The 27,944-nt window shown below is 39.6% G+C and overlaps 1 protein-coding gene across 1 annotated transcript; it reads left to right on the top strand.

The window, feature by feature from the left end:
• The first annotated feature begins 72 nt into the window (after positions 1 to 72).
• Positions 73 to 27,414, top strand: CDCA2 (cell division cycle associated 2). Its single transcript, XM_050940373.1, has 14 exons — positions 73 to 297; positions 3,280 to 3,984; positions 5,862 to 5,989; positions 8,480 to 8,633; positions 9,580 to 9,791; positions 11,665 to 11,752; positions 12,961 to 13,199; positions 13,643 to 13,730; positions 18,390 to 18,643; positions 19,099 to 19,150; positions 20,228 to 20,292; positions 21,101 to 21,238; positions 21,769 to 21,952; positions 24,125 to 27,414. The coding sequence occupies exons 2-14, from the start codon at positions 3,441 to 3,443 to the stop codon at positions 25,396 to 25,398; spliced, it is 3,420 nt and encodes a 1,139-aa protein (XP_050796330.1). The 5' UTR covers positions 73 to 297; positions 3,280 to 3,440; the 3' UTR covers positions 25,399 to 27,414.
• Positions 27,415 to 27,944: the final 530 nt, after the last annotated feature.

Raw genomic sequence — 27,944 nt, 5'->3', positions numbered from 1 at the left:
CGGGACTCGCTGTAGGGAAAATAGTCCTAGCTCTCGCAGAGGTTTTCAGAGATTATCTGAGCCCTTAAAGCTGCCGGAGGCGGCCTTCTCCCTGCCCCCCCCCCCACTAGTTTGGATGGCATGTGCGCAGGTTGATACGGCTAGGAGGAAGGGTGGCTCTCAGTGCGGGCGGGCTGACCCTGCGGAGGAACACGCATGTGTCGGCCGTGGAATGAGTTTGAATGAAGAGGCGGGTCCAGCCTGTCAGCCGTAGTTTTCCCCGCGGTCGAATCGTCCAGGATTCTGGAACCGTTGTGGGTGAGGTGGGGGGTATGCGAGGGGGGAGGGGTTGGGGCGGCAGAGGGGGAGAGGGGCTATGAGAAATGGAGGGGGGATAGAGGGGCTGGGGGACATGAGAGAGAGAGCGGTGCTAGGGGGATATGAGGGGGCGAGGTGCTGGGGGATATGAAAGGGGATATGAAGGGGAGAGGTATATGAGAGGGGGTTGGGGGTTACAGGGAGATATGAGGGGGGTAGGGGCAGATGAAGGGGAGGGGTATATGAGAGGGGGTTCGGGGTTACAGGGAGATATGAGGGGGGTAGGGGGATAGAAAGGGAGGGGTATATGAGAGAGGGTTGGGGGTTACAGGGAGATATGAGGGGGGTAGGGGCAGATGAAGGGGAGGGGTATATGAGAAAGGGTTGGGGGTTACAGGGAGATATGAGGGGGGTAGGAGGATAGAAGGGGAGGGGTATATGAGTAAGGGTTGGGGGTTACAGGGAGATATGAGGGGGGTAGGAGGATAGAAAGGGAGGGGTATATGAGTAAGGGTTGGGGGTTACAGGGAGATATGAGGGGGGTAGGAGGATAGAAAGGGAGGGGTATATGAGTAAGGGTTGGGGGTTACAGGGAGATATGAGGGGGTAGGGGGATATGAAGGGGAGGGGTATATGAGAGAGGGTTGGGGGTTACAGGGAGATATGAGGGGGATAGGGGGATATGAAGGGGAGGGGTATACATGAGAGAGGGTTGGGGGTTACAGGGAGATATGAGGGGGTAGGGGGATATGAAGGGGAGGGGTATATGAGAGGGGGTTGGGGGTTACAGGGAGATATGAGGGGGTAGGGGCAGATGAAGGGGAGGCGTATATGAGAGAGGGTTGGGGTTACAGGGAGATATGAGGGAGGTAGAGGGATATGAAGGGGAGGGGTATATGAGAGAGGTTGGGGGTTACAGGGAGATATGAGGAGGGTAGGGGGAGATGAAGGGGAGGGGTATACATGAGAGAGGGAAGGGCGATTGTAGAAAATGAGATAATGCCCATGGAAACAACTGGATCTATATGTGGAGGGGGAATAGACCTTTGGGCACTGGGGCTCTTCTCCGCTTCCCCTCCCCGAGCAGTCTCACCTTCCCTCGCAGGACCTTTTTTTCAGCTGCTGCTACCCCCTCCAGTGACACCACTGAGAACCAGTGCAGTCTACTTGCCTTTCTCTTTGCGTGGCCCCCACTGCACCTCCTTTGGGTAGGGGGGGAGAAACGTGCACCAATAGGTGTGAATCTTCCAGCGTGCCCGTCCAAAATTCCCCTCTTCTCTTTTCTACCCATCCCCGGCACCTTCCGTTTCTTTATGTTGCCCAGTCATATGCCAGACACCTCCTGTGCCCCCAAAAGCTTCCAATCTAGTTAGCCCAACAAAGGGGACAATAAAACAATTAGAAGTAGGTATGTGGAAGCAAGAACCAGATTGTGTGCTTATCAAGCTAGCCACGTGCACAGCATGGTACAGCAGGCTTTTTTTTCTTTAAAAGCATCTGTTATTTTTAAAGTAATGACCTACTCTTAATACTTGGCAGACTCGGCTTTTTCCCCACGCTACTTATGCCATGTACCAAAGCAGTCTTTCGCTTTTCAAAGTGGGAGGGACTGCTTTGATAATGAAGAACTGTAGCATTAGTTACTTCACAGTGTTCTTGTAATAATAGTCACAATGTGACACAGCTTAATTAAGCATTGTTGTGATGCTATAGTGCAAGACTTGTGCTAACTAAACTGGGTTTAATTTTGGGTGGTTTATTATTTTGTTCTGTTTAACTTGACACTATCCTATTACCCTACTGTGCGTGGTAAAATGTTTTCTTTTTATTTAAATAAACAATCTGATTTGTCCTGTTATGCTTACATGAACATTATCACAGAAGTTGGAGATTTCCTTAATGAATGTGCTAGCTCAGGGGTAGGCAACCTATGGCATGCATTCCGAAGGCGGCACGCGAGCTGATTTTCAGTGGCACTCTCACTGCCCGGGTCCTGGCATCGGTCCGGAGGGCTCTGCATTTTAATTTAATTTTAAATGAAGCTTCTTAAACATTTTTAAAACCTTATTTACTTTACATACAACAATAGTTTAGTTATGTTTTATAGACTTATAGAAAGAGACCTTCTAAGAACGTTAAAATGTATTACTGGCACGCGAAATCTTAAATTAGAGTGAATAAATGAAGACTCAGCACACCACTTCTGAAAGGTTGCTGCCCCCTGTGCTAGCTGGTATTCACTTTCTTGCTTGTGTGGTGTTGTCAGTATCTGCCAAAAGATGATTGGGATTCTAGACTGCAAGTTGTAATAAAAGTGCAAATTTTAGTAGTGCAGCCCTTTTACAATGTATGACTGGTTGAACTCCCAATAGATCTTGAAGTCAGTGGGAGTTTTGGCTGCTCTGCACTTCTGGGTGCTAGTTAGGTGCCAAAATACAGACTTAAGAAGTTAACTTTAACTTTAGACATTCACTTTTTGAAAATCTTGGCCAAGTGTATGTTTGAATGCTTAATTGTGTGTGTGTGGGAGAAGATATTTAACTCTCAATCATACATTGAAATAAATGCATCTCATGTTCAGTGTGTGATAAGTGCCTCAAATTAAGCTTCAGCGCTCCAGTGCGATCATATCTATAGTTCTACACACTTAAATCTAAAGTTTATTTCAATGTGACAAAACTAAATGCAATCTAAGTAGTGACATTTATGTAAACCAGAACTCTACTGCACATTAAAATTGTCACTCTGTAGTATTAACACAAAAAACTATATGCACAAGGGGCAAGATTTAAAATAAATTTTTTGAGGAGGTCTTGAGTTTTCTGATTCCGGTGATTTGGAAATATCCACCCTAATGTTGCTTTAGCATAGTTTTTGTGTGTGTGTTTAATATAGACATCCACATACTTCAGAATACTGTGCATATAATATCTGATATTTACAGTAAACTTCATAGCTAACATTTCATACTTCCCTCCATAGGAAGGACAGCTGCATCTTCTAACAACTTTACACCGTCTGCATGTTGTGGCTGTTGCTTTTACAAAAAACCATGAACATGTTCTTTCTGACAGAGCCGTGATTACAAGAGAACAAGAAGACTGATTGTATTTTTTTTGAAAGCTCAGAATACAGCACTGACTATGCGCAGACAATCTAGACAAATTATAAACATTGTTGCTGACGTCAAAGAAAATATGAAAGGAATTATTGAAGAAGATAGAGAGATTTCTTCTATGCCTGTTTCAATAAACAAGATTGTCAGAGTGGATGAATCAAAAAGCACAAAGGTTTCCGAAATGGAAAATGTAAATGGCAGGAGCCCCACAAATGTGCAGAATCCCAGAGTGAAATGCAGCAAATATGTGAGGAGAAAATCATATCAGACTATTAAGGATGATAGTAATCTGACAGTTAATGAAAGCCTTTCTGTTAAACAAAAAGGAAACTTGCTTGAACCTTCCTTGTCCTTTTTGACATTAGACAAACTGCAAAGTCCTTTTTCAGAAGGCAGACCTACATTTTTGGATGCTGCACGCTATCTGACTCCAAACAAAGGTGAAGCACATGTAAAACCTAATTGTGGAACCTTGGAGAAACTAATGAAGAAACCTATTGATTTTGCTAGTGCAACAATAGCTGAATTTGGGATTACTCCAGAGTCTTTTACTGCTAAGCCATCTGTAGGTAAGGGTTGATAACGTGACTCTAAAAATGAAAATTTCAAAATATTGTGCTTCATATGTGAGTGAGAACACATCTGGTATCTTGCATAATTTACATCCTCTTAAATATTTAATGGTGGACATGAATCCATCTCCAGAAGATTAGGGCATTTGAGACCACTTGTAAATGGAAACTGCCCTTAAATTGGGTTGAAATGTGGTGGGTGGAAGCTGTCATTTAAGAGAACTTATTGGAAATCTGAGGGTCTTAATTTATGATATCTGTTTATTTAAAAAAATGAAAACAAAACAAAGTCGTTATAAAAATCCCAAGATTGCTGTTGTAGCTGGAAATACTGTTGAAATAGGCAACAGAATTGGCTTCTCACAGACCCAAAAGATCAAAATGTTTGAAGGTGCTTTTAAGTCTGACTGTTATGTTGCCGATTCATCAAACCAAAATGATACTGTAATAGATAAACCATTCAGAAAATAAATCATTTTTCCATTTTGCATGGTCATATTTAACTCAGCATCTCTGCATTATGGGTGTCTTATGCTGTTTATCTGATTGGGTGGATGCCAGTTTCATTCACAGAGTAATAAGACATAATGGGCATTTCTGGTAATAACAGATATATAGGTTTTATAAGCAATGAATTGGAAATAGTGCAGGAGAGAGAAATTGGGAGGAATTGTCCAACATTCACCCTACTTGGCATATAGAGTAATTTCCTATTAATCATATGTTTTCTTGGGCAGAAGGGAAATACTCTGACTTCTAAAGCCATGTTCAGCCAACATGAAATCATGGGAATAGGATCAGCTGGAGGAAATTTTGCAAAAGTAACATAGGGACCTTTCTTCATTCCATGTGCTTTATAGCCAAATTTTGATGTTTCTGTCAATGGCACAGACTCATAAGTACAACTAAGTGTGCAATTTCACAATCAGTAGGTAGGGCTTCCTGAAATCCAAATGATGATCATTTTTCACTGTGGAAAAGTAATGGTGATTATTCCACAGCACAACTTCTTATATATTCTAGCTACATTAACATTACAATTTTCCACTGTCCCTGTCTAAAGGCACAAAAGTGCAAAGCGGAATGCTAAACATGTTTAGTAACCTATCTAGGAACTGTATATATGGTTCCCCCAGGGAAACAAACAGTGTTAGGCCTCAGTTTGGGGATGGTATGGGTTTTGTTTTGGGGTTTGTTTTTTTCAATGCTAGAGGGCTGAGGGAGGGTAGTCTGTCATGGCATCATTCTCTCCCACTGTTAGCCCCAAACCCAGTGGAAATTCCAGCAGAACTTGCCATGAAAGCTTACGTTGATCATCGCAGCATTAACTTTCTATCTCCTGGGTCTTGTACTCTGAAGAAGTGTTGACTGTAAGAACTTTCATGCTGCCAAGGAAAGGGACACCAAGGGGCTGCCTAAGGATTGATTTGAGGAAGTTTTTCCTTTAAACCTTTTTGTTTTTACTTCCTGTGAAAACCTTTTCTTGGTTTCCCTAACTTTCTGCATCACAGTACTGTTTAACTGATTGTCTTTTGTATCCAGAGAGGAAACTGTTTTATGCTTTCTAGAGAGAGAGAGATCACGCACACACTCTCTGTCTGTCTCTCTCTCTCTTTCCTCTTCCCCAAAACTGTTGTGGAGTTTTCCTTGTCTAACAGTATTTTAATTTGTCCTGTGAGTTAAGTAATACACAACCAAGGTTTCAAATACTTGCTGTTTTATTTTTCCTTCTAATGAAGACAACATTGCAAATATAAAACTTTGCATATCACCAACAGTTTTTTTAATAGAAGCAATTTTCCTTCTATTTTAACAGACTTGTAAGTGTTGTCCTGAAGCTTCATTGTGTCTTTCTTGCATTGTTTTCATTTCAGGGAAATCCATGGCTTTAAAACTTAGGCGCAGATCTACAATTGGAGTACGGGGTTCCCCTGAAAATAATAGCCTTATTCGATACCTTGCCCAACAAAGGAGGAACAGAACAGAAGACCCTTTCACAAAGGTGGGAATTTTTTTTCAGAGTTGTGCAATATGGCTTGTGGAGGAAATCAGCTTAAGATATTTCACATCTTGAATGAATGTGACAATGTTCACCATTTCACTTTTATAGACAAAAGCTTTTTTTAGTTTAGATTTTGAATAAGAAAAAAATCAGATTAAGGATATATCTATACTATTGTCTTAGTCGACCTATGTTAGGTCAACTTAGTCACCGCAGTATTTACTGTGGTGGCTGATGTCCACAGTACCCACCTGTTGGTGGTGCGTGTCCTCACCAGGAGCGCTTCCACCAACTGAAGAGGGACAGTGACGGGGGCTGAGAGCCAGAGCTCTCAGCTCCCCACTGGAGCCCAGCTGCCCATTGGGCTTCTCGCCTCCTACATGGTAGCGGGGTGGGGAGGGAAGCCTCCTGGGGCTTCAGGCCTCTGGCGGGGAGATCCACACCAAGAGTTTAGGGCTGGGGACAGCTGGGTTCCTAGCTTGGGGGCGGGGGCAACTCAAGCTGGGAGCCAGGAGCTGGGCTTTCTTTTGAATGTCAGGGCTGCAGCAGAGCTGTGAAATTGACAAGACAGCAGACAGCCAATTTAAGGAACACAGTGTCTATACTGACACTTCATCATCCTAACATGGAAGTGGAGTTACTTTGGTGTAGTAGGGCACTTACATTGGTGGGAGCAAGGCTGTGGTGTGTACACTGACATAATTAGGTTGTCGTAAACTGCCTTATGTCAACCTAACTAGTGAAGACCAGACCTAACCTGGACTGAAGGAAAGAGAAGGCATGTCTGATGGAAGAAAACAAAAATAGAAATAGCATAAATATCCTTATGATACTTAACACTTAAGAATGTGAAGGTAAAGCTACACTTCAAAAACTGTCGAGACCCTCTTCATTCCTCCCTGATCTCCCATACCCCACCCCAGGTTTTGCTAGCTATTTCCTTGTATATTTGTTGCTCAAGTAATGTTAATGAACCCCCTTTTAAAAAATCTTAGAGGAAAACATGTTAGATGAGGGCTACTTAAAAACTTTGCTTTAGAACAGACTCAGGCTGTTTTTACAGCTTAATCTTTACAGCCCATTTGTTAAACTTCCTCAAAGTGTGTACATCTGTTTGAGTTATTGGATTGAAAAACTTTGTTCTATATTGGAATATTAAAACAAGTTTAAATACTGGAAAGGTTGAGAGTAGATAGGAGAAACCTAAAGATAAAAAAAAAATTACAGTGATGTTGTAATTCTCCCAAAAACAACATTACAAACCCAGAGTATTCTGAATTAAGGTTACGTTTAGCATAAATTGGAACATGTTAAGGTATGGAGAGTCACATATAAGTTGCCCAAAAAATCTCAACTTTGCCCTGCAATAACAATTTAATTATGACAATGGCAGTTTAGTTGGTGTGGTCCCAATTATATTAGACGGACTTGAAAGAATCATTCACTTTTTTCATATTTTTTTCCCTCTCATGGTGTCACTACAGGGCTAGATGCCTTATGTGGGTGTTGTCATACCTTTACATTTTTGGATTTCCTATAGGTGTACATACAGCTCCTGAATTTCTTGAATTCATAATGTTTGGTTTTTGCAATAATTACAGAGTATTAAGACTGTTCAAGGTGCATTTTTTTAAAAATGCACAAATATTAAATTTCTTAATGAACCCAGTTTTTAATTACTTTTAACTCCTAGATTAACTACAGAATGAATTTAAGATCCATTACTTCAAGTGCTGTTAGTTTGGGAAAGATTAATTTTTTTCATACATAAGAGGCTGTATTCCTGTTTTAAGCGCAAAAAAACCCATCCCAGCCTTAATTATGGAGTTAAAACAACATTTCTCTAATTATGTAGATATCATCTCTTACTATCCTGTAAGATATCACTTTAAGATATGGTTGCTTTTTACATATGTTCAGTTCATGCTTTTACATCATAAAGTGCCTGTGTGCATCATAAGGTTCTGGCCATATTGAAGACCTGGGGTCCAGTGTTCATTTCACTGGACCTATCGCCAACATGTCATTGAAGTCAAATTTTTAACTGTCCTTTCTTTCCTCTTCTGAGGTATAACTGGAGGTTGATTTCTTATGGGGAATTTAATATTCAGGAGTTCTAGATGTGTTGGGTGTATTTTTAATAAAATGTCAGTGTTATATGTAGTTATATCTAAAATATAGAAAGATGCTGTTACTCATACAATTTAGTTTACATGAATGTGAATGAGGAGGGCAGAAGGACAAGTGTAGGAGAAAGAGAGTCAAACTGTACTGTTATGTAATAGTATATTTGAGATTAATCCCTTTTCTACATTGTTCATCGCAGAACTCGGGGACAGTATCCAAGTGAAATGTAAGGCCATTTTAAGATGCACTTATTTGTCTCTTTTGATTAAGTTTGTGCTGTTGTAGTAACATACTTATTCCTCTTAAGCATTTTTAAGTTTCAACTTTTAGAGAGCATAAATGGATTATTTTTTCATGTCCTAGCAGGCCAGCCCTTTTAAACATCAAAATGTTGGCTCGCTAAAGGATAAAATATCTGCCTTCCAATCATCTTTTCAATCAGCGCAAGAGGACGAAGAGAGGGCTTGCTTTCCTGGGCTCTCACAGGAGGAGAGTGTGTCCCAGGGAGCAGGCAATTGTAAGTAATCTGTATCTGCAACCAAAAAATGTCATAATGTTGATGGTAATTTAATTTTGATCTGAATAGAAACCATAAATGATTGTTCTATTGTAATAAGCCAGTTTCAGGATGAATCTTGAATCATGATTTCATGGAATAAAAAGGTAAACTAACTGTCCAAAAAGTATATTAACCATAGTTGGAATATTACTACATAAAATTTTAGAAAGTATAAACTATCAGAGAAGTTGCTTAGGCAACAGATGAACACACTGGACCTTTCAGTTAATCAGGCTTCTTGTCTTTTACTTTTCATTGAATGTGTTTTTATTCACTTTTTATTGTTTGCCCCTCTTTCATAATGAATTCATTGATCTAGAGACTGAAATCAAATTACTATTTGCAAATTTTTCATTGGTCCTTACATTTCTGGTAACAATTCCAATGTATACAGATTTGGTGTCCAGTACCTTCTTCAAAAATGCAGTAGCATTTGGAAATTACGTTTTATTTCTTTGTTATGTAATTCATGTACTCAAATGTGGAAAGAACTCCAAATCATTGATAAGGTGCCCTATCCCCTAAGGCCTGTAAGCCATCCAATAGGAAAAGGAAATTAAACAAATGTTGCACATGAAAAGTCAATGTAGCTCAATGGTAAGTATAGAAAAGATGCCAGAAAATACATTGCTATATTCTATTTTATTACTTACCTGAGCCCTTTATACTACTGCTTTCCATACCATCCACAAAATAACTATCTAATTTTGGTTATTTGCTTTATTTAAACCCCCCAAGAAAATGGAAATAAATAATACAGTACTACTTGCAAAATAGAATTCAAAAGATATTCTTAATTTTGTCTGACTAGAGAGACTTCTAGCTTATCTATCTTATTCAGTGAGGGGATGTAAATGATCTACATGGAAAAATCTAAGGTTTGTTTATTAACTTAAAAATGCAGCTCAGAACGAACCACCTTTTACAAAACAGCATGAACAGTCTCAGTTGAGCGAAAAGTTCGCATCTGAACGCAAGAGTGTTGCTTACAGGGAAAACTTGAAAGAAAAATTAACTAATGGTGATAAAACTGCAGCTAGTATCTGGGTATGCAAGATTGTCTCTCCACCAGAGGATGTGCCCATCATTGAAACTACTACTGCAACAATTTCAAAGGTATGTGTATTTCTTTAAGGGGATGAGGGGAATTCATTATGAAACTGCATCAGCAGATCCCTCTTGTAGGAATTAAATTCACACTGTGAGCAGCACAGCTGATGTAGCAAAAATCTGTTGGGGGCACTGGTGCACTGACTGTACGTTGAAATTTAGCCTCACCTTCGTCATCCTTAGTTTCTCTTCTGTCACCAGCAATTATGGGCCCGATACCACAGTGTGGATGTTTTTTGAGTTTTTTAATTTTCTGCTTGTGTAGGCTTAAAATGTGTTTGCCTGCTGTAAAGTGTTCTAATAGACAATGTTATCTTTTGTCTTGTAATCACACACAGGTTTAATTCACAACTTCCATTTACAGAAGTGAATATTATTTTAATTTATAACTTACTACATTTGGCATCTGTAGATTTCTTGTACATAGATCAAATCAAACTTCAAAGTTCTACTTGAGGGTAGAGCTTGATGATAATGGTACAGAGCAATACCTTTTCATTGGAAACACCCTCCATGTGTGCTCTAGGTTCTGTCTGTTACAACTATGAGATTCACATGGACAAATTTTGAACATGTTGGTTAACTAATGTAATCATTCAGAAGAGATGCAAAACAAAGGTTCTCCATGCCTCTCCTCCTCAAGGAAAAAGGCATGTTATTGCCAGCTGCACAAATAGGGGAAGGGGAGAGAGAGCCTACTGGATGTAATACAAATTCTACTTAAGATAAGACATACATCAGAATTGCTAGCCCACTGGTCTATCTTGTCAGGTGTCCTGTCTGATAGTGGCCTCTATCAGAAGCTCCAGAGAAAGGTGCAAGTAACCTGCATCAATAACCAGACCTTAGGGAAGTTTTCTTCCTAACCCGCATCAGTTAGTGGGTACTTTGTTCCCTGAAATATATTACTACTTTATTTTCCTTATTTTCATTCCCAACTAGTGTACCTCTGATTTTTCTCATGTACATACATTTGAAATCCTCTTCTGAATTCTGATAAGCTTTTGGCCTTGCTGATATTTTGTTGCAATAAAGTCAACTAACGAGACTAGTAATGTGATAATGAAAACTGTATTCCTACAGAGGGAATATTACCTGACTCTTTAACATGCATTATATGCTCAAAGAAAAAAGGAAAAAGTCATAAGCAGCAGTTGCTATAAAAGTCACCATTTGCCAACAGTTACCTCGCAGTCCTTGCCTACAGATAGACTAGAAAGTTATCTATTTGGTCGTGTACTGACAGCCTTCCAAGTGAACTGCAAAGCCTTTTAATATTTTATCCTCTTCTTTCTTCATATATAAATGGGCCTCACGCTTGTCTTCTGCTAAAATTTGGGGCTGGGATTTGGTTTTATTTTGATTTGCCTGCCTTCCCTGTGTGTGTTTTGAGGACTAGAATTGAGCATTTGTGGGGGGAGGGAGAGAGAGAGAGGATGTTTAGTCAGAAAGCTTAACTTTTTTGGTTTGATTTATTTGCTGTTTAACTGAAACACTTGGCAAACATTTAGAGAGAAGCTTTTTTTGTAAAAGATTCAGCACCCTATCCCTTCAGTTTAGGATTGAGAGCTCCAACTCTTGTCCTCCAGTAGCTCTTCTTTGTCCTTCCCTTGACGATCAGAGTTGATACATCAGAGGTGAAAAATAAGCATTTGAAACCACTCCTTTAAAAGACTATGTAGACATAGAAACAAACTTCAATGAGCACAAACAAAATAAATTTTCTTTATGGTTCACTTCTAATAACTTCAAGTAATGAAGCTGTGTTCAGGTTTTTGCTTTAAAAATATACATGACTTTTTATATTTTTGAAAACTCTTTTACTGTGTTTCCTTGCATATCAATATTCTGGTAAAAAGCTATAATTTTCTTTTTCTAGGAAATTCCCTGTACGCCACCAGTTACTGAATCTGAAAACTTACCTTTAGAGATTATTCCACTAATGGGCATCCCAAAGACACCACACAGTAAGAAGATTCATCACTACTTTTGTTAATACTCTATTAGAAGCTTAAAAACTAAATATGCCTTATTAATTATGTTTCCATTTCACAAGCCATGATGCTATCTCTTTCTGATTAGGAGTTTCAAATACAACAGAAGTCAATATAGCTTTGTACTCTATTACCAATGCTGGCAAGAAAGGTGCCATAAATGATAAAATACTATTCAATTGCTGCTGCAGAGGAAGCTCAAATTAATCTGGTTCCCAGATTTACGCAGCTCTTTTTTTCTATAAATGACAATATTTGGAAATGCTTCTTTTAAATGAGAATCTACTAGAAAATTAGGCATTCTGTACCCTAACAAGAGTAATAGGAGATTCTCAAGAGTGCAAAAAAGAAAATAACCCAAAGATAGGAAACACTCGTGTAAATGATGCTTTTGCTGTAATTTTGATATTTATTAATCACTCTGAATTTGCTTTGTTTTTCTGAACCTGTAATGGTGTTACCTTTAAAAAGCCTTTCTCTTCTAAAAAGCTTTATTTTATAACTTACAAGTATTACAACACATTACAAATTTACATTCTAATAAGTTTCAATGCCTCTTCTTTCATACTTTAATGTTTCCTTTCTTTAAGTACTGCAGCTCTAAAAGCTATTATAATGAGGAGTTAAGTACTCATATAAAAACAGTTTTCCAGTTCTCAAAATATTTAGTCCAGCAATTTTGGAATGTCTTTTGTAAAGTTTCATATGTCACATAAATAGTAATTTATTTGAAGCATTCCTCGAAATAGAAATATCATTAGACTCTAAGAAAGGTGAGATTATAATGGAACTTTTATGATTAACAATGATTTCACATAAAAGTGTGATAATCCATCTCTCATTGACCACGTCCCTTAACAGCATGTTAAATCTCCAGAAAATAGGGAAATATAACAGAAATGCTGTCACAATCTTAATATAAAAGAAAATAATTGCAGTACTATAGCAGCTATATTTTAAACACAGGAAACAAACTACCATATCTGATATTGTATGGTGGTAACTCATGCATAATGCATTTCTAATGGAGAGCACAACACCAAAAACCTAACTTCTGGGGAATTCACATTTAAGCAGCTTTTGAGACTAAGTAGCAGCATGCATGTATTGCAACAAATGTTGAATTTTCAACATTACATCTAAAGCCCTTAAATTGTGATATTTATATATTCATTTTGAAGACATTACTTCTGAGTGTATCAGTGAAGAAGTTGGAGGTAATACTGGATCACAGCTAAGCGGAAAGAAAGTTACCTTTGCAGAAGAACTGAACTTGGAGATATTTGATGAAACCATGCCACTTGTTAGGCAACCACAAAAGGGAAACCTTCCATCCAGTGAACAATCCCATAACGGCTCCTCCTGCCTTCGATCTGTTCTGAAGAAAACACCAGTAAAACTACTGATGGAGAATGTGAAGGTTGGTGTATTTATCTCATCCATAAATATAAACTTGAAACATTAAAGAAGCATTACTGTGTTCACTACTCAGTAACTTTTGAACCATGTTTTCCAAGAAACATCTTTTTTGACCAATGGTATAACAAAATGCACTGGAAGTTGCATTAAACAGTTGTTAGGTTATAAAAGGGGTATGTCTGTGACCATTTTTCATGTCAGAGGTTTGTCTTAATTTATTTTGAAAGTTTCAGGGGACCTTCAACATGTACAATACACATTCTACAAAACAAGATTATCTAATACTCAGTTTATGCTAAGTACTAGTACTTAAAGAAAATGACTTTCATTTTCCTTTTTCAAAGGTGAACACTGGATAAATTAAACATGAACAGGCAGGCGTTGTAACAATAGGTATTACACTACTGTATTGATTAGACAGAGTAACACTGTTGATCTTAATAGGAACTCATAAGCAATACTACTGGCATGGAAGGAAATGAACCACTTTTATTCTCTGATCTCTCAAGAAGTTGTGAAGAACTGCAAACAGGTCAGACTTTTTTTTTTTCTTTTTTACACTATCATAAACTTTATTTCCCAGTAATTAAAAGGGACACTGTCAAGTTGAACTTGATGCTGTTGCTGCTGGTCACTTTGTTGCAGAACTTGAGGAAAGAGTGCACATAAGCAGTGCACAAATGTCATCCTATTTCATGGGATAGGTAGTACAACGAACAAAGAAAGAGGAAACTGTCTATGCAAAGTACTATCAAATTCTCAAAGTGAATGGAGGTGGGGGAAAGAAGACAATATCACTAATTTTCTTTCTTTCAGCGATCCTTGCAGTTATACAACAGCAGGTACGAAACTTTAAGATGGACACACGACTTCAAGTTGACAGTGCCCATTTAATATTTTTTAGTTGTGAGAAGATGTAAGAAAACTGAATATTTAATATGCCGCAATATCCTTGGGATATAACTTTTTAAAATACTTTCAATTTAAAATGTTTTTGTGAAAAATAGGTCACAGTAGGATTATATGATGACTGTCTGTCTGAAATTGGAAATGACAGAGAGGCTTACAATAGGTAAAGGAAGTTACTTTTTGGCCTATGGCCAAAATACCATCTTGAGCTGTGATCCTGTTGAACACTGAGTCAGTTCTTAATGTGGAGAACTTTTAAGACCAGGAAGTATTAATTGGTTTCCTTAGTAGCAAGCTTCCTAACCTCTGACTCAGTACTTAATACTCCAGGGCATACTGTAGTTCTGGAGGTGCCATTTTCGCTATGCTATGTTAAACATGAGTTTCTGACCACCTGAAGTTATAAGAATTCCATGATTCTTTTCTTAAATGTTAAAGTATTTTCCCTGTTTCATGGCCAAATTACAAATTTGGCCAAATTCCTACTTCATTATGGGTTCCGCCTATCTAAGCTACTCTTCTAATGTCAGTTAGATATGACTCAGTTTGCTTTGTCTTAAACTACTGTGTAGGATTGATGCAGGCTACTAAACAATGACCATGTCTTACCTGAGTGCTGACTGCACTTGAGTGATGGAAGAAGATGGGGTCCAGCCCTCACAGACTCCAGTGTTGCAGCAGGGAAGGAATTGTCTCGCATAGGCGTAACTCTTTTTCCTGCGCTGCCACTCCCTCCCATCCCCTCCCGCCCTGGTAATTATCTGCTAGTGTCCCATACCAAAAGCATACTTCTACCCTGTATATTGACTTAGCTGCACTGGATGGCATATTGGGCTGCGGGTGGGGAGCAAACAACTGTGCATCTCTCTATCAGTGTTATAGAGGGCGAACAATTTGAGTTTGTCCTGTATAAGCTTTATACAGGGTAAAATGGATTTATTTGGGTTTAGACCCCACTGGGAGTTGTGCATCTGAGTGTTAAAGACAGGAACACTTCTGTTAGCTGCTTTCAAGTAAACTTGCAGCTTTGGGGCAAGTAATTCAAACCCTGGGTCTTTGTTGGAGCAGATGGGAGTGTCTGGCTCAGCAAGACAGAGTGCTGCCGTCCCAAGCTGGCAGGAAAAGCAGGGGGCAGTAGTAGTCTTGGCACATCAGATGGCGGCTCCTAGGGGGTTTCTGTGATCCAATTCGTCACAAGTGGAACCAAAAATATGCTTAGGGTGTGTGGGGATGGAGGAGCAATGACACAACATCCATTTATCTCTTCTTCACCCAGAGCCAAGGTCCAGGTTGCTGTACAGAGGCACAGCTGAGTTATGTGCAGCTCAGGCCACAATCTTGCCCCTAATTTATTAGTTGGTAAAGTACTGTGGATGAAAGGCACTATATATGCAAGATTACTATAATGTTCACTCACTCATAAACACTTCACAATTTAGAAACCTGAGTGGTTCTCCATACCACCCAACCAATGTATCTCCCTTCTTTTCTGAAGTGACTATCTTTGATAGGTAGTAGTTTAGTTTAAAAGATGCTCATTGTAGTGGTGGTGGATGGATAACTGCCCTCCGAGGTTGGACTGAGACCACGAGCATGCAGGCTATTGAACTGATGTAAGGTGATAACTAACTTGTGATATTGTTCTAACACAGGGGTAGGCAACCTATGGCACACGTGCCAAAGGTGGCGCACAAGCTGATTTTCGGTGGCACTCGCACTGCCCGTGTCCTGGCCACTAATCTGGGGGGATCTGCACTTCAATTTAATTTTAAATGAAGCTTCTTAAACATTTTAAAAACTTTTTATTTACTTTATATACAACAATATTTTGGTTATATATTATAGACCAGGGGTTGGCAACCTATGGCACGCGTGCCAAAGATGGCACACGAGGCAATTTTTAATGGCACGTGGCTGCGTGCTGGGACTCCATGTGTCATTAAAAATCCTGCCGACACGGCAAGCCGCGGGATCCGCGGTCCCGCGCTGGAGCACTGGCCGAGTGCAGCAAGCTGCCGGCCCCTCCCCCGCCTTCCCCCAGAGCCCTGCCGCCACCTGCGCAGAGCTCTGGGGGGCTGGGGCTGCACGTTTTCGTGGGGCAGCGTTTGGCTCCGTGGGGAGGGAAAGACACTCCCAGCTCACCTGGAGCCCTGCTGTCGCGCGCACAGCGCTCTGACGGGCGGGGCGGAGCAGGGCTGCGTGCGGGGGGGTGGCGGCGGCGGCAGGGCTCCGGATGAGCGAGGAGCCTCATGGTAAGGGGGCTAGCTCCGGGCCTGGGGGGCGGGGGTTGGGTAAGGGGTGGGGGCAGTCAAGGGACAGGGAGCAGGGTGGGTTGGATGGGGGGGTGGTTAGGGGTGGGGGTCTCTGGAGGGGGCAGTCAAGGAGCAGGGGTGTTGGATGGGGCATATGAGTCCCGGGGTCTGTTTGGGGGGTGGATAGGGGTCAGGGCAGTCAGGACAGGGAGCGAAGAGGGTCCTGGGGGAGCAGTTTGGGTGGGGAGGGGTCTCTGGAGGGGGTGGTCAGGGGACAAGGAGCTGGGGGGGTTGGATGAGTCAGGAGTTGTGGGGGGACTGGCAGGAAGTAGGGGTGTGAAGAGGGGTTGGGGCAGGCAGGTAGCGGTTGGGGGGGGGGGGTGTATGGGTCCAGAGTTCTGGGAATCCTGTCAGGGAGCGGGGAGCGATTAGATAGGCATGGGAGTCCAGGGGGTCTGTCTGGGTGTGGGGGTGTGGATAAGGGTTGGGGCAGTCAGGGGACGGGTAGGGGGTAGGGTCCTAAGGGGGGAGTCGGGAATTAAGGGGCAGGGAGGCTTAGATAGGGGTTGGGATCCCAGGAGGGGATAGTCGGGACAAGGAGCGGGGAGGTTGGGGGTTCTGGGGGGTGCAGTCACCCAGCCCTCTGCCCTGATCTCCTCCCCCCCCACCCCCACACACAGCCCTAAGCCCTGTGCCACCCAGCCCTCTGACTCCTTGACACCCCCCCATGACTGCAGCCCTGACTGGCACCCCCACACATACCCAGCCCCCCTACCCTGACACCTGCACCCCTCACATCCCATGCACCCTGCTCATCCCCACCCCCACCCTGAGCACCAAACGGGAGCCCCTGCACCCCCACTCACATTCCCACCTGCACCCCTCACACCACATGGGAGCCGCCCAGGTAAGTGCCCCCACACTAAAACCTCCTGCCCCAACCCTGAGCCCCCTCCTTCATTTTAGCTCCTGGCCAGACCCTTCGCCCCCAGCCCTGTGCTCAGTCCACTCCCACCCTCAGCTCAGTGCAGAGAGAGGAAGAGAATGGGCCAGAACCAGGGAGAAGGTAGGTACCCACTGTATGTGGGCAGGGCCGGGACCCCAGACCGGCACTGGGCTGAGCGGGTCCGACAGCCAGGATCCCGGCTGGCAGGAGCCAGCGGATGGAACCCCTGAGCGCCAGTGAGCTGAGCCACTCAGCCCACTGCCGGTCTGGGGTCCCGGCCACCAGCCCCACACAGCCCGCTGCTGGTCTGGGGTTCTGGCTGCCAGACCCTTCCCAGCTGGGTTCCTGGCCGCAGGCCCCACTCAGCCCACTGCCGGCCTAGGTGAACAGAACCCCAGACCAGCAGTGGGCTGAGTAGGTCGGTGGCGTAAGATCAACATTTTAATTTAATTTTAAATGAAGCTTCTTAAACATTTTGAAAACCTTGTTTATTTTACAATACAACACTAGTTTAGTTATATAATATATAGACTTGTAGAGAGAGACCTTCTAAAAAACATTAAAATGTATGACCGGCACGTGAAACCTTAAATCAGAGTGAATAAATGAAGACTCGGCACACCCCTTCTGAAAGGTTGCTGACCCCTGTTCTAACATTTTCATCATAACCATCATTTTAACACTAATTTTCAAGCAATATTTGGATACATCAGAACCTGGCAGTCCATCTTGCCTATTGAATAGCTTCTTCAGAAGGATCCTGAAAAAAGAGTAACTCTAGGATTCCTTTTTTATAGTCAATAGTTTCTATTTCTTTCTACCAAAAACCATAAAGCAATTTGTCTTCAGTTATATTTGAGTTTCTTGTAAAACTAGGTCTCCTATATTTTTGTCTCCTTTTCCCTTAGTTCTCAAATCTGTAATACTGTAAATCCATACTGAAAAATCCTGTTGACTTCATTAGGAATTCTGTGCTTGAAATAATTGCCTGTTCAAGTCTCTAAATAAAATAAGAGAATTTGAAGTAAAATATTTCCATTAATCACATTTGAGGTTACTATGAATTTAATATCTTGTGTTACAGATAGAAGCAATACTAAAACAATAGACACAACAGATGGGTGCAGCTCTGAAAAGCCAATGAAGAGAAAGAAGGTTACTTTTGGAGAGGATCTAAGCCCAGAAGTATTTGATAAAACCTTGCCTGCAAATACACCATTGCGTAAAGGAGCAACCCCAATCAGTAACCTAGGATCACAAAGCGATAGCCCTTCCACAGTAATAAGTCCTATGAGAGAACCTTTATCCCAGCCAAATTTTGATGACTGTGATGGTGATGTGAGTTTGCTTTAATTTATTACAGTGGTTTTTTAGTCTCTACAATCATTTTTATCATTGCATTTTGTTCCTTTTTAAAAAAAAAATTTAAATGTTAAAATCTGGACTAATCTGATGTCTTGGAATGGTTATTCTTTAAACATTAAATTGTTTGCTTCATTTGCCTTAGGCATCCTGCATAGCTGTTCTGCCTGCAGATTTGCCATTGGGAGTGAATTCAGTTACAATATTGGAAGTATGTCATATTTAGCCTCATTTTGTTTCTTGGGCCTTTCATACTTTTTGTAGAGACATTATGAAACGTGTTGTGTGTGACAATTAGTAAGTTCCTTCATCCTGTAAAGAAAGGAAAATTCCATGAGGCCATTTGTATGCCATTTTAAGCAAGTTTTTGAAACGTTGAAAGAAGGTATGTGTATGAATTGAACGTTTTTGTTTTGTTTTTGTAAATACAGGAATATGTTAAGCCTCTTCAAGAGTCTGTAGCAGTCCCTGAGAATATGAATGGTAAAGTTGGGTTATAATATGGCTTCTTAGTTTGTATATTTGATATCTCTTAGCATTTGTGTATCTTAGTTAGTGAAAAATTTTAGGGAACGATGCCAAGGACACATGCTTACATTTGATATTGAAATATGTTTAATGCTGCTGTTTGATGAAACTTGAAAATAACTTTGGGATAAACAAGACACAATGTTGAAGCATCAGAAACATTAATTTTTCACTGGCATGTAGGCCAACTCAACCTCACTGAAGCCTCAATTTGTTTGGTGTGTGTTCCTGGTCGAAGTTGAATTTACTGCTTGTTTTTCATGTTTTTTAACAACTGAGTGCCTAGTGTGATCAGCATGTAAAAAATGCATGATGATGTGGTGGAGCATAAAGGCATTATCAGCAAGCGTTTAGGATTTGATTTCACATTCTACTTAAAAGATATTTCTTCTATCGCTGAACCTACTTTTGGTTAGACCTACTCATTTATGGCCTGATCATGCACATTGAATCATTGGGAGCTTTGCCATTGATCCCAGTTGGATACAGGATCAGTCTCTCGGACAATGTTAATTCCTGGTGAAATCTGGCTCTTTTACTGTGAGGTCCAATATGAACTGGGCTTAGTAACTTGGATATATCTGTTTGTTTGTTTGGGGTTTTTGTTTGTTTTTGAAGTCTGTATTAATATAGGGATTTTTACAATGTAAACAACAAACAAAAGCCAAAAACAAACTAAAACTATACAAACAAACAAGGTATGTGCATCTCTTTTTAAGTAACCATGTTACCTTGCTGCTGTAATCTTTTGTCTTCCCTTTCCTTACCCCAAGCCGTTCAGTTTTTCTTACCTGCTTGTTGTAATTTGATCTAAGACTGTAAATTTTTTTTCAGGGAAAAGGCTGTCTTGTTTGTTTGCTTGTTTTTTAAAGGGCTTGGCATACTTTAGACACTAAACAAATAAGCGTAATTAAAAAAGGGTGAGACAAGGTGTATAGTGAGAGGAGATATATCTGAAATTTCCCAAGACAAGTATATCTTCTGTTCTTACATAGCTTAACCAAGATTCTTCTTTTCTAATGTATTTAACAGAAATTAATTCCTCTGATAACAAAAACTCTTGTACCAGAATAACCCGGTCCTCTACTAAAAGAAAGGTAAGTATTTTTAATATTTTCTTTTGGTAATTTTTATTGAACTTCCAAATAACTCAAATTTTATCAACTTTTTGTATTGTTAGATGTTGGTGACAAATGATTGAGAGCTTCCCTTAAATAATTTTAGAAATAAATATTGCTAAGATTAACAAAACAGTGATGTTTTCATAATTTTATTTTAAAAGTTGGTTTACTTTTTCCACACTCAAACTTGCACAATTATAAACTCTTCTTGATAATTTTCAAATTTCATTCCTGTTCACTATATAATTTTTTTGATTGCGGTAAGATCTTTAGAGAGTGTGTGTGTGCGCGCGCGCGTGTGGTAGGGTTAACATTACAGTTAGGTCAGTATGCTGCAGGTAGTGATTGATTTGGTGTTCCCAGCTAGCAATATTAAACAAGTATTAATTGATGTGTTAACTTGCTGGCCCAGTAGTCTAATTGCAGCATGACACCCAACTATGAGCTATCAGGAACTTGTGGCTCACAAAGTTTCTTACACAGGATTCTAACATTCCAATACTATTCCTTTCTAGACTCACTGCATAGAGGAGCTCTACTTACAGGGTGGGGCACTTCATACTCCAGAAGACCAATCCACCCTCCTTAAAATAAATATTAAAAAAGAACAATATTTAACTCCTTGGGGTGGGGGTAGGCTTTGTAAATCTTTCTTCCTCACTGCAATAATTTTGCTACCGTGACTTTGTCGGTTAATCAAGTGAAGTAAACATAAGGTTTATAACTTTGTCTTCTGGTCTCTAGTATGTACTCTTTTTTTGAAAGAATTGATGTTCCTCAACAGTATAGCAACATTTCAGAAGGGACTGGTGTTACCATCTCGACAGATATAACAGCGAAAAATGCTCAACATCTTAAAAATCTGAGAGCGAGCAAGGTTCAAAGAGGAAAGGAAAACAAATCTGCCCTCAAAAGGATACCAGTAAGTAACCGCACACTGCAGTTGGGTGAATACTTCACTTAATTTTTCCTGTCCTAGATGTCTCCTGAAACTAGTTTCTGATGGATGTCTTCGATAATTACAAGATCTGCTCATAATGTTTTTTGGCAAGTTTGTTTTTATGCCAGTGCCAACATACTCTTTTTTTAATATTATAGGTGTCTCACTCTCCCTAATCCCTTCCTGTACCATTGGTGAAGCTGGGCCCAATAGCCTTTATATACCTATAACTTTTATACCTTTTTCCTTGAGACCTCTCTTATGAGAGGCAGGGGAAACCTCATACAACAGTATAGCACAGAAAGGACCCCTTAAGCTTTCTATAAGAAGCAACTCCCATACCAGTTACTGTATTCAACAATGAATAACTTTGGTCCAGTTACACTTATTTTCTTAAAATATTATCTAAATGCATGCTTCTCCCTGTAAATAAACTGTTAGTTGATATAGATTTATTGGAAAAACTTAAAAAGGGATAATACTGTCTTGTTTTTTTTTCTAAACCTTTTCAGAAGGTAAAACTTAAAGGTTATGGAGGAAAAAGAGGAAAGAAAAAGGTAGAAAAATCCTTGTATGGTCAGAGAGAAGTAGCTTCCAAGAAACCTCTTTTGAGCCCAATTCCTGAGATCCCAGAAGTCTTCTCTTCTGTACTATCTTCTCCAAACTCTCCTAAGACACACATTCTGCTCTTCTCAGGTAATACTTTATCCCTTTCAGCCACTTTCACTTTTGTTTCAATCAATGATAAAACTGTAAAAGCTGTTAACTTTCTTGCCTCTACGCATATATAAAAAGTCTAATAAATCTGACCTTTATCATCATGTGAAGAGGAATCCTGGAGAAAGTGGAGGAGAGAGAAAAAATCGTACTTCAGTGATATGATCCAGGAAATCTATGGTACTGTTACAAAGCCCCAGCTGGATAAAACTGATCTCTTACAATATAGCAATTTAAATTGAAATTGTTACAAGAAGAGCCCATCAAATAAATGGGGTGATGGGTAAGGCAGAAAATCCTTGAGATGGTCAATCCTAAAGTTGTTTTTTGTTTTTTGAGGGTTGGTTAGGTCCTCAACCTCAGACTATCTTGTGTGATTTTTAGTTTACTGTAAATTTTTTTTTTTTTTTTTTAATGAATGGATTGACACACCTAAGGGACCATAGAGGTACACTTTATCCATTACATCAAAGAAAAATTTTGGCCAGGTTATTCTGAATACTTTAGAAGAACTTGAAATCTGCATGTCGTTAATCACTGATATGCCCAAATGATGTTTGATTAGCTCACTTGCCAAATTATATCTACGTTTTTTGAGCTTTGGACAAACTCATAATTGGATTAAAAAAAAAATTTAGTCTTAAGCATCTATGAACAAACTGGAAATCTTATGTTTCCCTGTCTACTTCTGTTTTAACATTTTACATATAGTGTAAGTCTGCATGCACACAAAACTATGGTTCTCTAAAGAATGGATTCTCAGGATTTTGGGATCCTGTGATCCCACATCATGTGACTGTATAGATTTAGATCTGTTCCTCCTTTTCTAAAAACTGCAACAACTAGCTTCCAGTTTGTCTCCTGGCAGTGAGGGTCAACTATTTTATAGATATTTTAGTTAAACTGATATTTCCACCTCATGAATACTGTATCTTTTTATTTGAACACCAGCAATATGCTTCACACTGCACAAAAGAGAAGACTGGTTTCCTGCTCTCCAGAGCTTAAGTTCTCAGACAATACAGGCATGTTGCATAGGATGACCAAAAGATCAGTATCTCATAGTGCTTCAAAAATGTTAGGATTTTTTTAACTAAAAATTCATTAGCTGGTACTACAGTTGAGACTTGAAGCATTCTGATTCATTTTGAAGGATTTGAAAGAAGAGAAGTGTAATTGCTTGTCCTGTCAGGACAGGAAGAAAGTTTCAGGCATGTGTATCGTAAAAGGAAGTGCAAAGGAGGAGTGTGAAGGAAACAAATGGAATAGTAGAAGTGGGAAGCTTAGTGCAGAGTGCTAAATTTTAATACAGTGAGGCATACAGAATATGAATTGTAATACTGAATTTTCAGGGGGGACCTTGTGACTATAATGCAATAGTAAGTTAAGCAGCTGTAAGAAAAGACAGACTGAAGCATGCATGATGTCTTGACTACTGTAGCAGGCAGGCAGTCTGCTGACATTGGTTATGATAGCTTGGAGCATGTTATCTGTTAATAGAATTCTCTTTGAGCCATGAGAGAGAAGGGTTAATGCTTTCCTTCACCTGCACCCCTGGATCCCTTAAATTTTGTCAGTCAACCCAATGTGGAGTGATCTTTCCACTGGGAATTGACATTTTACCTCTCAAATCAACTTCAAGTAAACCCTAAATTAATGGGAAATGAAGAGGCATCTCAAATGCTAGTATCAAAGCCTGTTTCGGATTAGTGTTTCTGTGCAGCTCATAATTCTGCCCATGATTGAAGTGATATTGCCTAGCTGGTCTTGATGCACATTAACATGTCAGGCCTCCTCTGAAAATATGCTGCTTCCTAATGCTTTTTATTAATTTGACTGAAGCCAGTCGGTCTCTTTCAAACTTTTCTATAAAATTCTGATTATTTGTAGAATGGTCTGACTAGAAAGACTGTATGCTTGGGTAGATGACTGGTGTGGAATAGCTTTGACAATGACTGCCAACGTTAAATACTTGAAACTGCTGTTCTTTGGGAGGAGGGTGTAAAATACTGTGACGGTTTTACTTCTTGGTAATAAATTGAAACTCTTTTTGAAATCTACATTTACTTTCAGGTGTTCTCTTGAATATAACCTAGCAAATTTGTGTCAATTTAGCTTTTTTTAAATTGTAAACTTTGTATATCCTTTTAGATTATTCCAAATCCAGCAATGCACACATAGGATCTATGAATGAAGTTGTTGAACAGAAAAAAGCGGTTGGAAGAATCAAAAGGAAAGTGCCTGTAACAAACAAATGTCCAAACACTAAAGAACTTAACATTGTAGAAGCCAGCAGTACCAGTGGCATCGAGTGTCAGTCATCAGACAGTGGCCCTGGTCCTGCTTCAACCGTTAATATTGAGGTGCTTAATATACAGGAAAACATTCAAACAGAAAATGAACGGGGATCACCCTTAATGTCACTAGAACAGAAAGAGAGTGACGTTTGTGTGAATAATCAGACCAGTGAAGAAGACAGCAATGCTAAGATCAGCTGTCAGCAGTCTGAGCCCAGTTCACCTATCATAAAATCAAATTCTCTTTTGCCACTACTAAACATTGTTACACGAGAAATTAAGAGTACTTCCCCACTTGATACATCTGGTGACAAAGAACATGAAAAAGCGAGAGATGTCTTAATAGAAAATGGATGTGTACTGGAAAGTGATCATCCTTCAGATAACTCAGAGATGCTAAAGGAGCTAGAGTTCTTAAACCTGCAGGAGATCAGTGTAAGTGAAAATATTCAAACTGGATGTTCTGTAACGGACTTTGCAAGGGAACGAACAGCTGACAGTGATGCCAGTCTTAAAAGGTTCAAAAGGTCTTCAATAAAAGGCAGGAGAAGCACGATGTACCTTTCTGAACTTGAGAATCTCCATTTTGAAGCATCTGAAAACAATTTCTCTAGCTCCTATTCTAATGAGCAAGAACCCCGAATAGAAAATGACTCAGAAATGTTTTGTGATCTACATTACTCTATAGAACAGTCCTTCTTGAAGGTGAGTGAAGGTCATGAAAAAAAGGTAAGACGCAGTATGAGGCTGCATAAAAATGCAGAAAATGAGGGACTTGTGTGGATTAAAATACCTATTGAGATTCACAAGAACTCTTTGTCAGATTCTGCTTACAAATCAAGGAGGACGATGGATGCATCCATCTTTAAAGAATCTGAGAACATTCATCAAAGACAAGAAAATTGGATCCAATTTTCAGATTTGGGGAAAGAGAACGATGAGTGTGTTCCTGTTGCAGGGGGTTCTTGCAAAACACACAGGAGGAGCATGTGTACATCCACTTCCCATGAAACCAAAAATATAACTCAAACACGGAAAAAGAGAAGGGCAAGCCTTGTGTACAATGATAAACATTACCAAAAGGAGTCTGAAGTGGAAGCATCCTTTGAGAACCATCCTAATGCCTAGGCAAATTGAGCCATCCACCTTTTTTTTTTTTTTTTTTTTTAAAAAAGGTCAGTATTTGAATGTAGATTTTCTTTGGCTTCAGTTCAGTTACCTGTATGTAGAAGTGTCACTTAAGTAATGCCCTGTTTCTGTTTCTCTGGTCACAAAGACATTTGTATAAGTATTCATTTTATTTGTTCGTTTGCCAAGTAACTTAAATTGTCCTTTTGGCTTGACAGTTTCAAAATGCTTGGCGAAACAACTGAGGAAAAGCAAGCTCAGCGTTGACAGGTCCAGGTGTATTAGTCAGCAATGGTGGGCAAACAAGGGTGAAGTTATAATCTCTTGATGCTAGGAATCAGCACTTACTATTTCTAGCAGAAATGGTACTGGTCACACAACATGATGAAATATTTCTTATAAGAATACTGGGAGCTACAAGGATCGATTAATCGAAGCAGTAGTAAAAGCTGTAACAAAAGTAACTGTCAAGAGAATAAATACACACTTCCATTATTTATTGGAAATATAAGGGGTTTCAGTCAGTTGAGGCAGAAGAACATGCACGCCTCCTTCCTGTGGAAAGGATAGCCATAGATACTAGTGAATTATATCCCAAGATACATTTTGTTCCACTGCTGTGACATTTACTGTCAAAGGAGAATAGTGCTTATAGAATAATCTGCTTGTCTTAGATGCAAGATTTCTTTAAGGAGCAAGACCCAATTGCTTGCTCACATTCTTTAGGGTTCTTTATATTTAGATCTTTTCATATTTAGACCCACTTGGAAAAAAAATTACTCTAACTAAAATACATACTGTATTATAGAAGTCCAGGGTTTCAAATGTTCGGTTGCCCTGTTCGTTTTGTTTTGTTTGAGGCAGGAATTATGGTTGATTATACTTAGCCTTGTGGAAAGCACATAGCAGTATGTGTTTGCCCTTGAAATTTTGGAGTGGTTACTGGATAAGATATGGTTTATGGGCAGACTCAATATGCATACCCAACTTACTGTGGTACAATCAGTAAGTGAAGTCTCTTATTCCTCCACTTGCACAGAGAAATGCCAGCAACCACACACATGGCTCTCACCTGTTGTGGGAAAAGAGAACCAAAGTTTATGGATCAAAAAATGTAATATTGACAAACTGTTTAGGGGAGTGGGAAATAATTCATTCTTGATGGTGTTGGGTTTTCTTGACAGAGCAGGATTCAAACCCTAATTCCATTCTATTTAGAAGCCTATCATCACAGTCTGTAAAAACTGAGTTTCTTTACTAGTTGAGCTATGATGGCTTCAGGAATACCCTTCCAGCTGTAATTGTTTGAAGGGTTGATATTTTCTATCTGCTGAATCCTGCTTTATAAATTGCTTTTATAAAAAAATACTTTTGAAATCCATGTAACTTTTTTTTCCCCCAGATTTCAAAAACAAGTTAACAAATAGAGATCGTCTACAATTAACACAACAGTGAAGAAAGCTCCTGCTGGGGTGCAGACTTTTCCCATGTTCTGCAGAGACTTTGCTTTACCATCTTGGCACCAGCAGGTCTGGAGCTCCCAGTGCTATGGACCTGTGTACTTTACATTCGCACTAATCTTTAAGAAATACCAATTTCTGCAGAAGTATTGATAAGCATGTTTAATCTTTAAAACACAAAGCGTTGTATACAGTAATGGCTAGAAAAGAATATGAACGTGTCCAGAAAACGAAGTACAGTACTGCATAACTGCATTGTGAATGTTTTAAATACTCCGTGTATATGTACCCAATACAGTACTCAGTAGCTGACCTGCCATCTTGCTGTTTGCTTATTTCTAGTTTGAGCTATAGAATGTAAAATTTTGAATATGGTCTACTTAACACAGTCAGTATTGTTTTCATGTTTCATGCTGTTCTACTTCAACTGTGAGGTGAAATATGCCAGCTTTTAAAACAGTTTCTTAATATTGAAAAATCATCTCTGTTGTAAATTTGTTTGACCACTTTGAGCTGGAATAAAATTTCTTAAGTACTTTTGGTAAAGTTAGAAAATCACATTGAAACACTGTCTGTCTTATCCTATATGCAGAGACCAACTGCCAGTCTTTCAGAAACAAGAACTACTCAGGCAGCTTTGCAAGAAACTTCATCAAAAGATATCATTTGTATTGTACTGTTGATGAAGAACTGTCACTGAAATCAGGACCCATCCACTTTCTTTTACTGTTTCATCAACCCTTTTTTTCAAGTCTTCATTAACTAAATGTTTGCATGTTTATCTGCTCTTCCTGTTCTCCACATTTTTGGAACTTGAACTCATTTCTGGAAGAGTCGAATATATTCTCTCAAATGTTAGCAAAATTAAATCTACCACAGTGAAAATTTTAGACTTTGGTTTAGAAGATATGAGCATATTCAGTTAAATTTTGTTGGAATAGCAATATCTTTGTTTTACCAGCAGAGGGCAGTGTGGCATGAATTTTGCACTGGGGTAGACCTAGACAAACCAAACTTCTTTGTGAAAACTGTCATGGATTTAAAAAAAATCTTTAAACAGTTCCCAGACCAAGAATACTGAATTGT

This window comes from Gopherus flavomarginatus, chromosome 2 (assembly GCF_025201925.1).
Source record: "Gopherus flavomarginatus isolate rGopFla2 chromosome 2, rGopFla2.mat.asm, whole genome shotgun sequence".
NCBI lineage: Eukaryota > Metazoa > Chordata > Testudines > Testudinidae > Gopherus > Gopherus flavomarginatus.
This window is presented reverse-complemented; position numbering and strand designations above follow the sequence as displayed.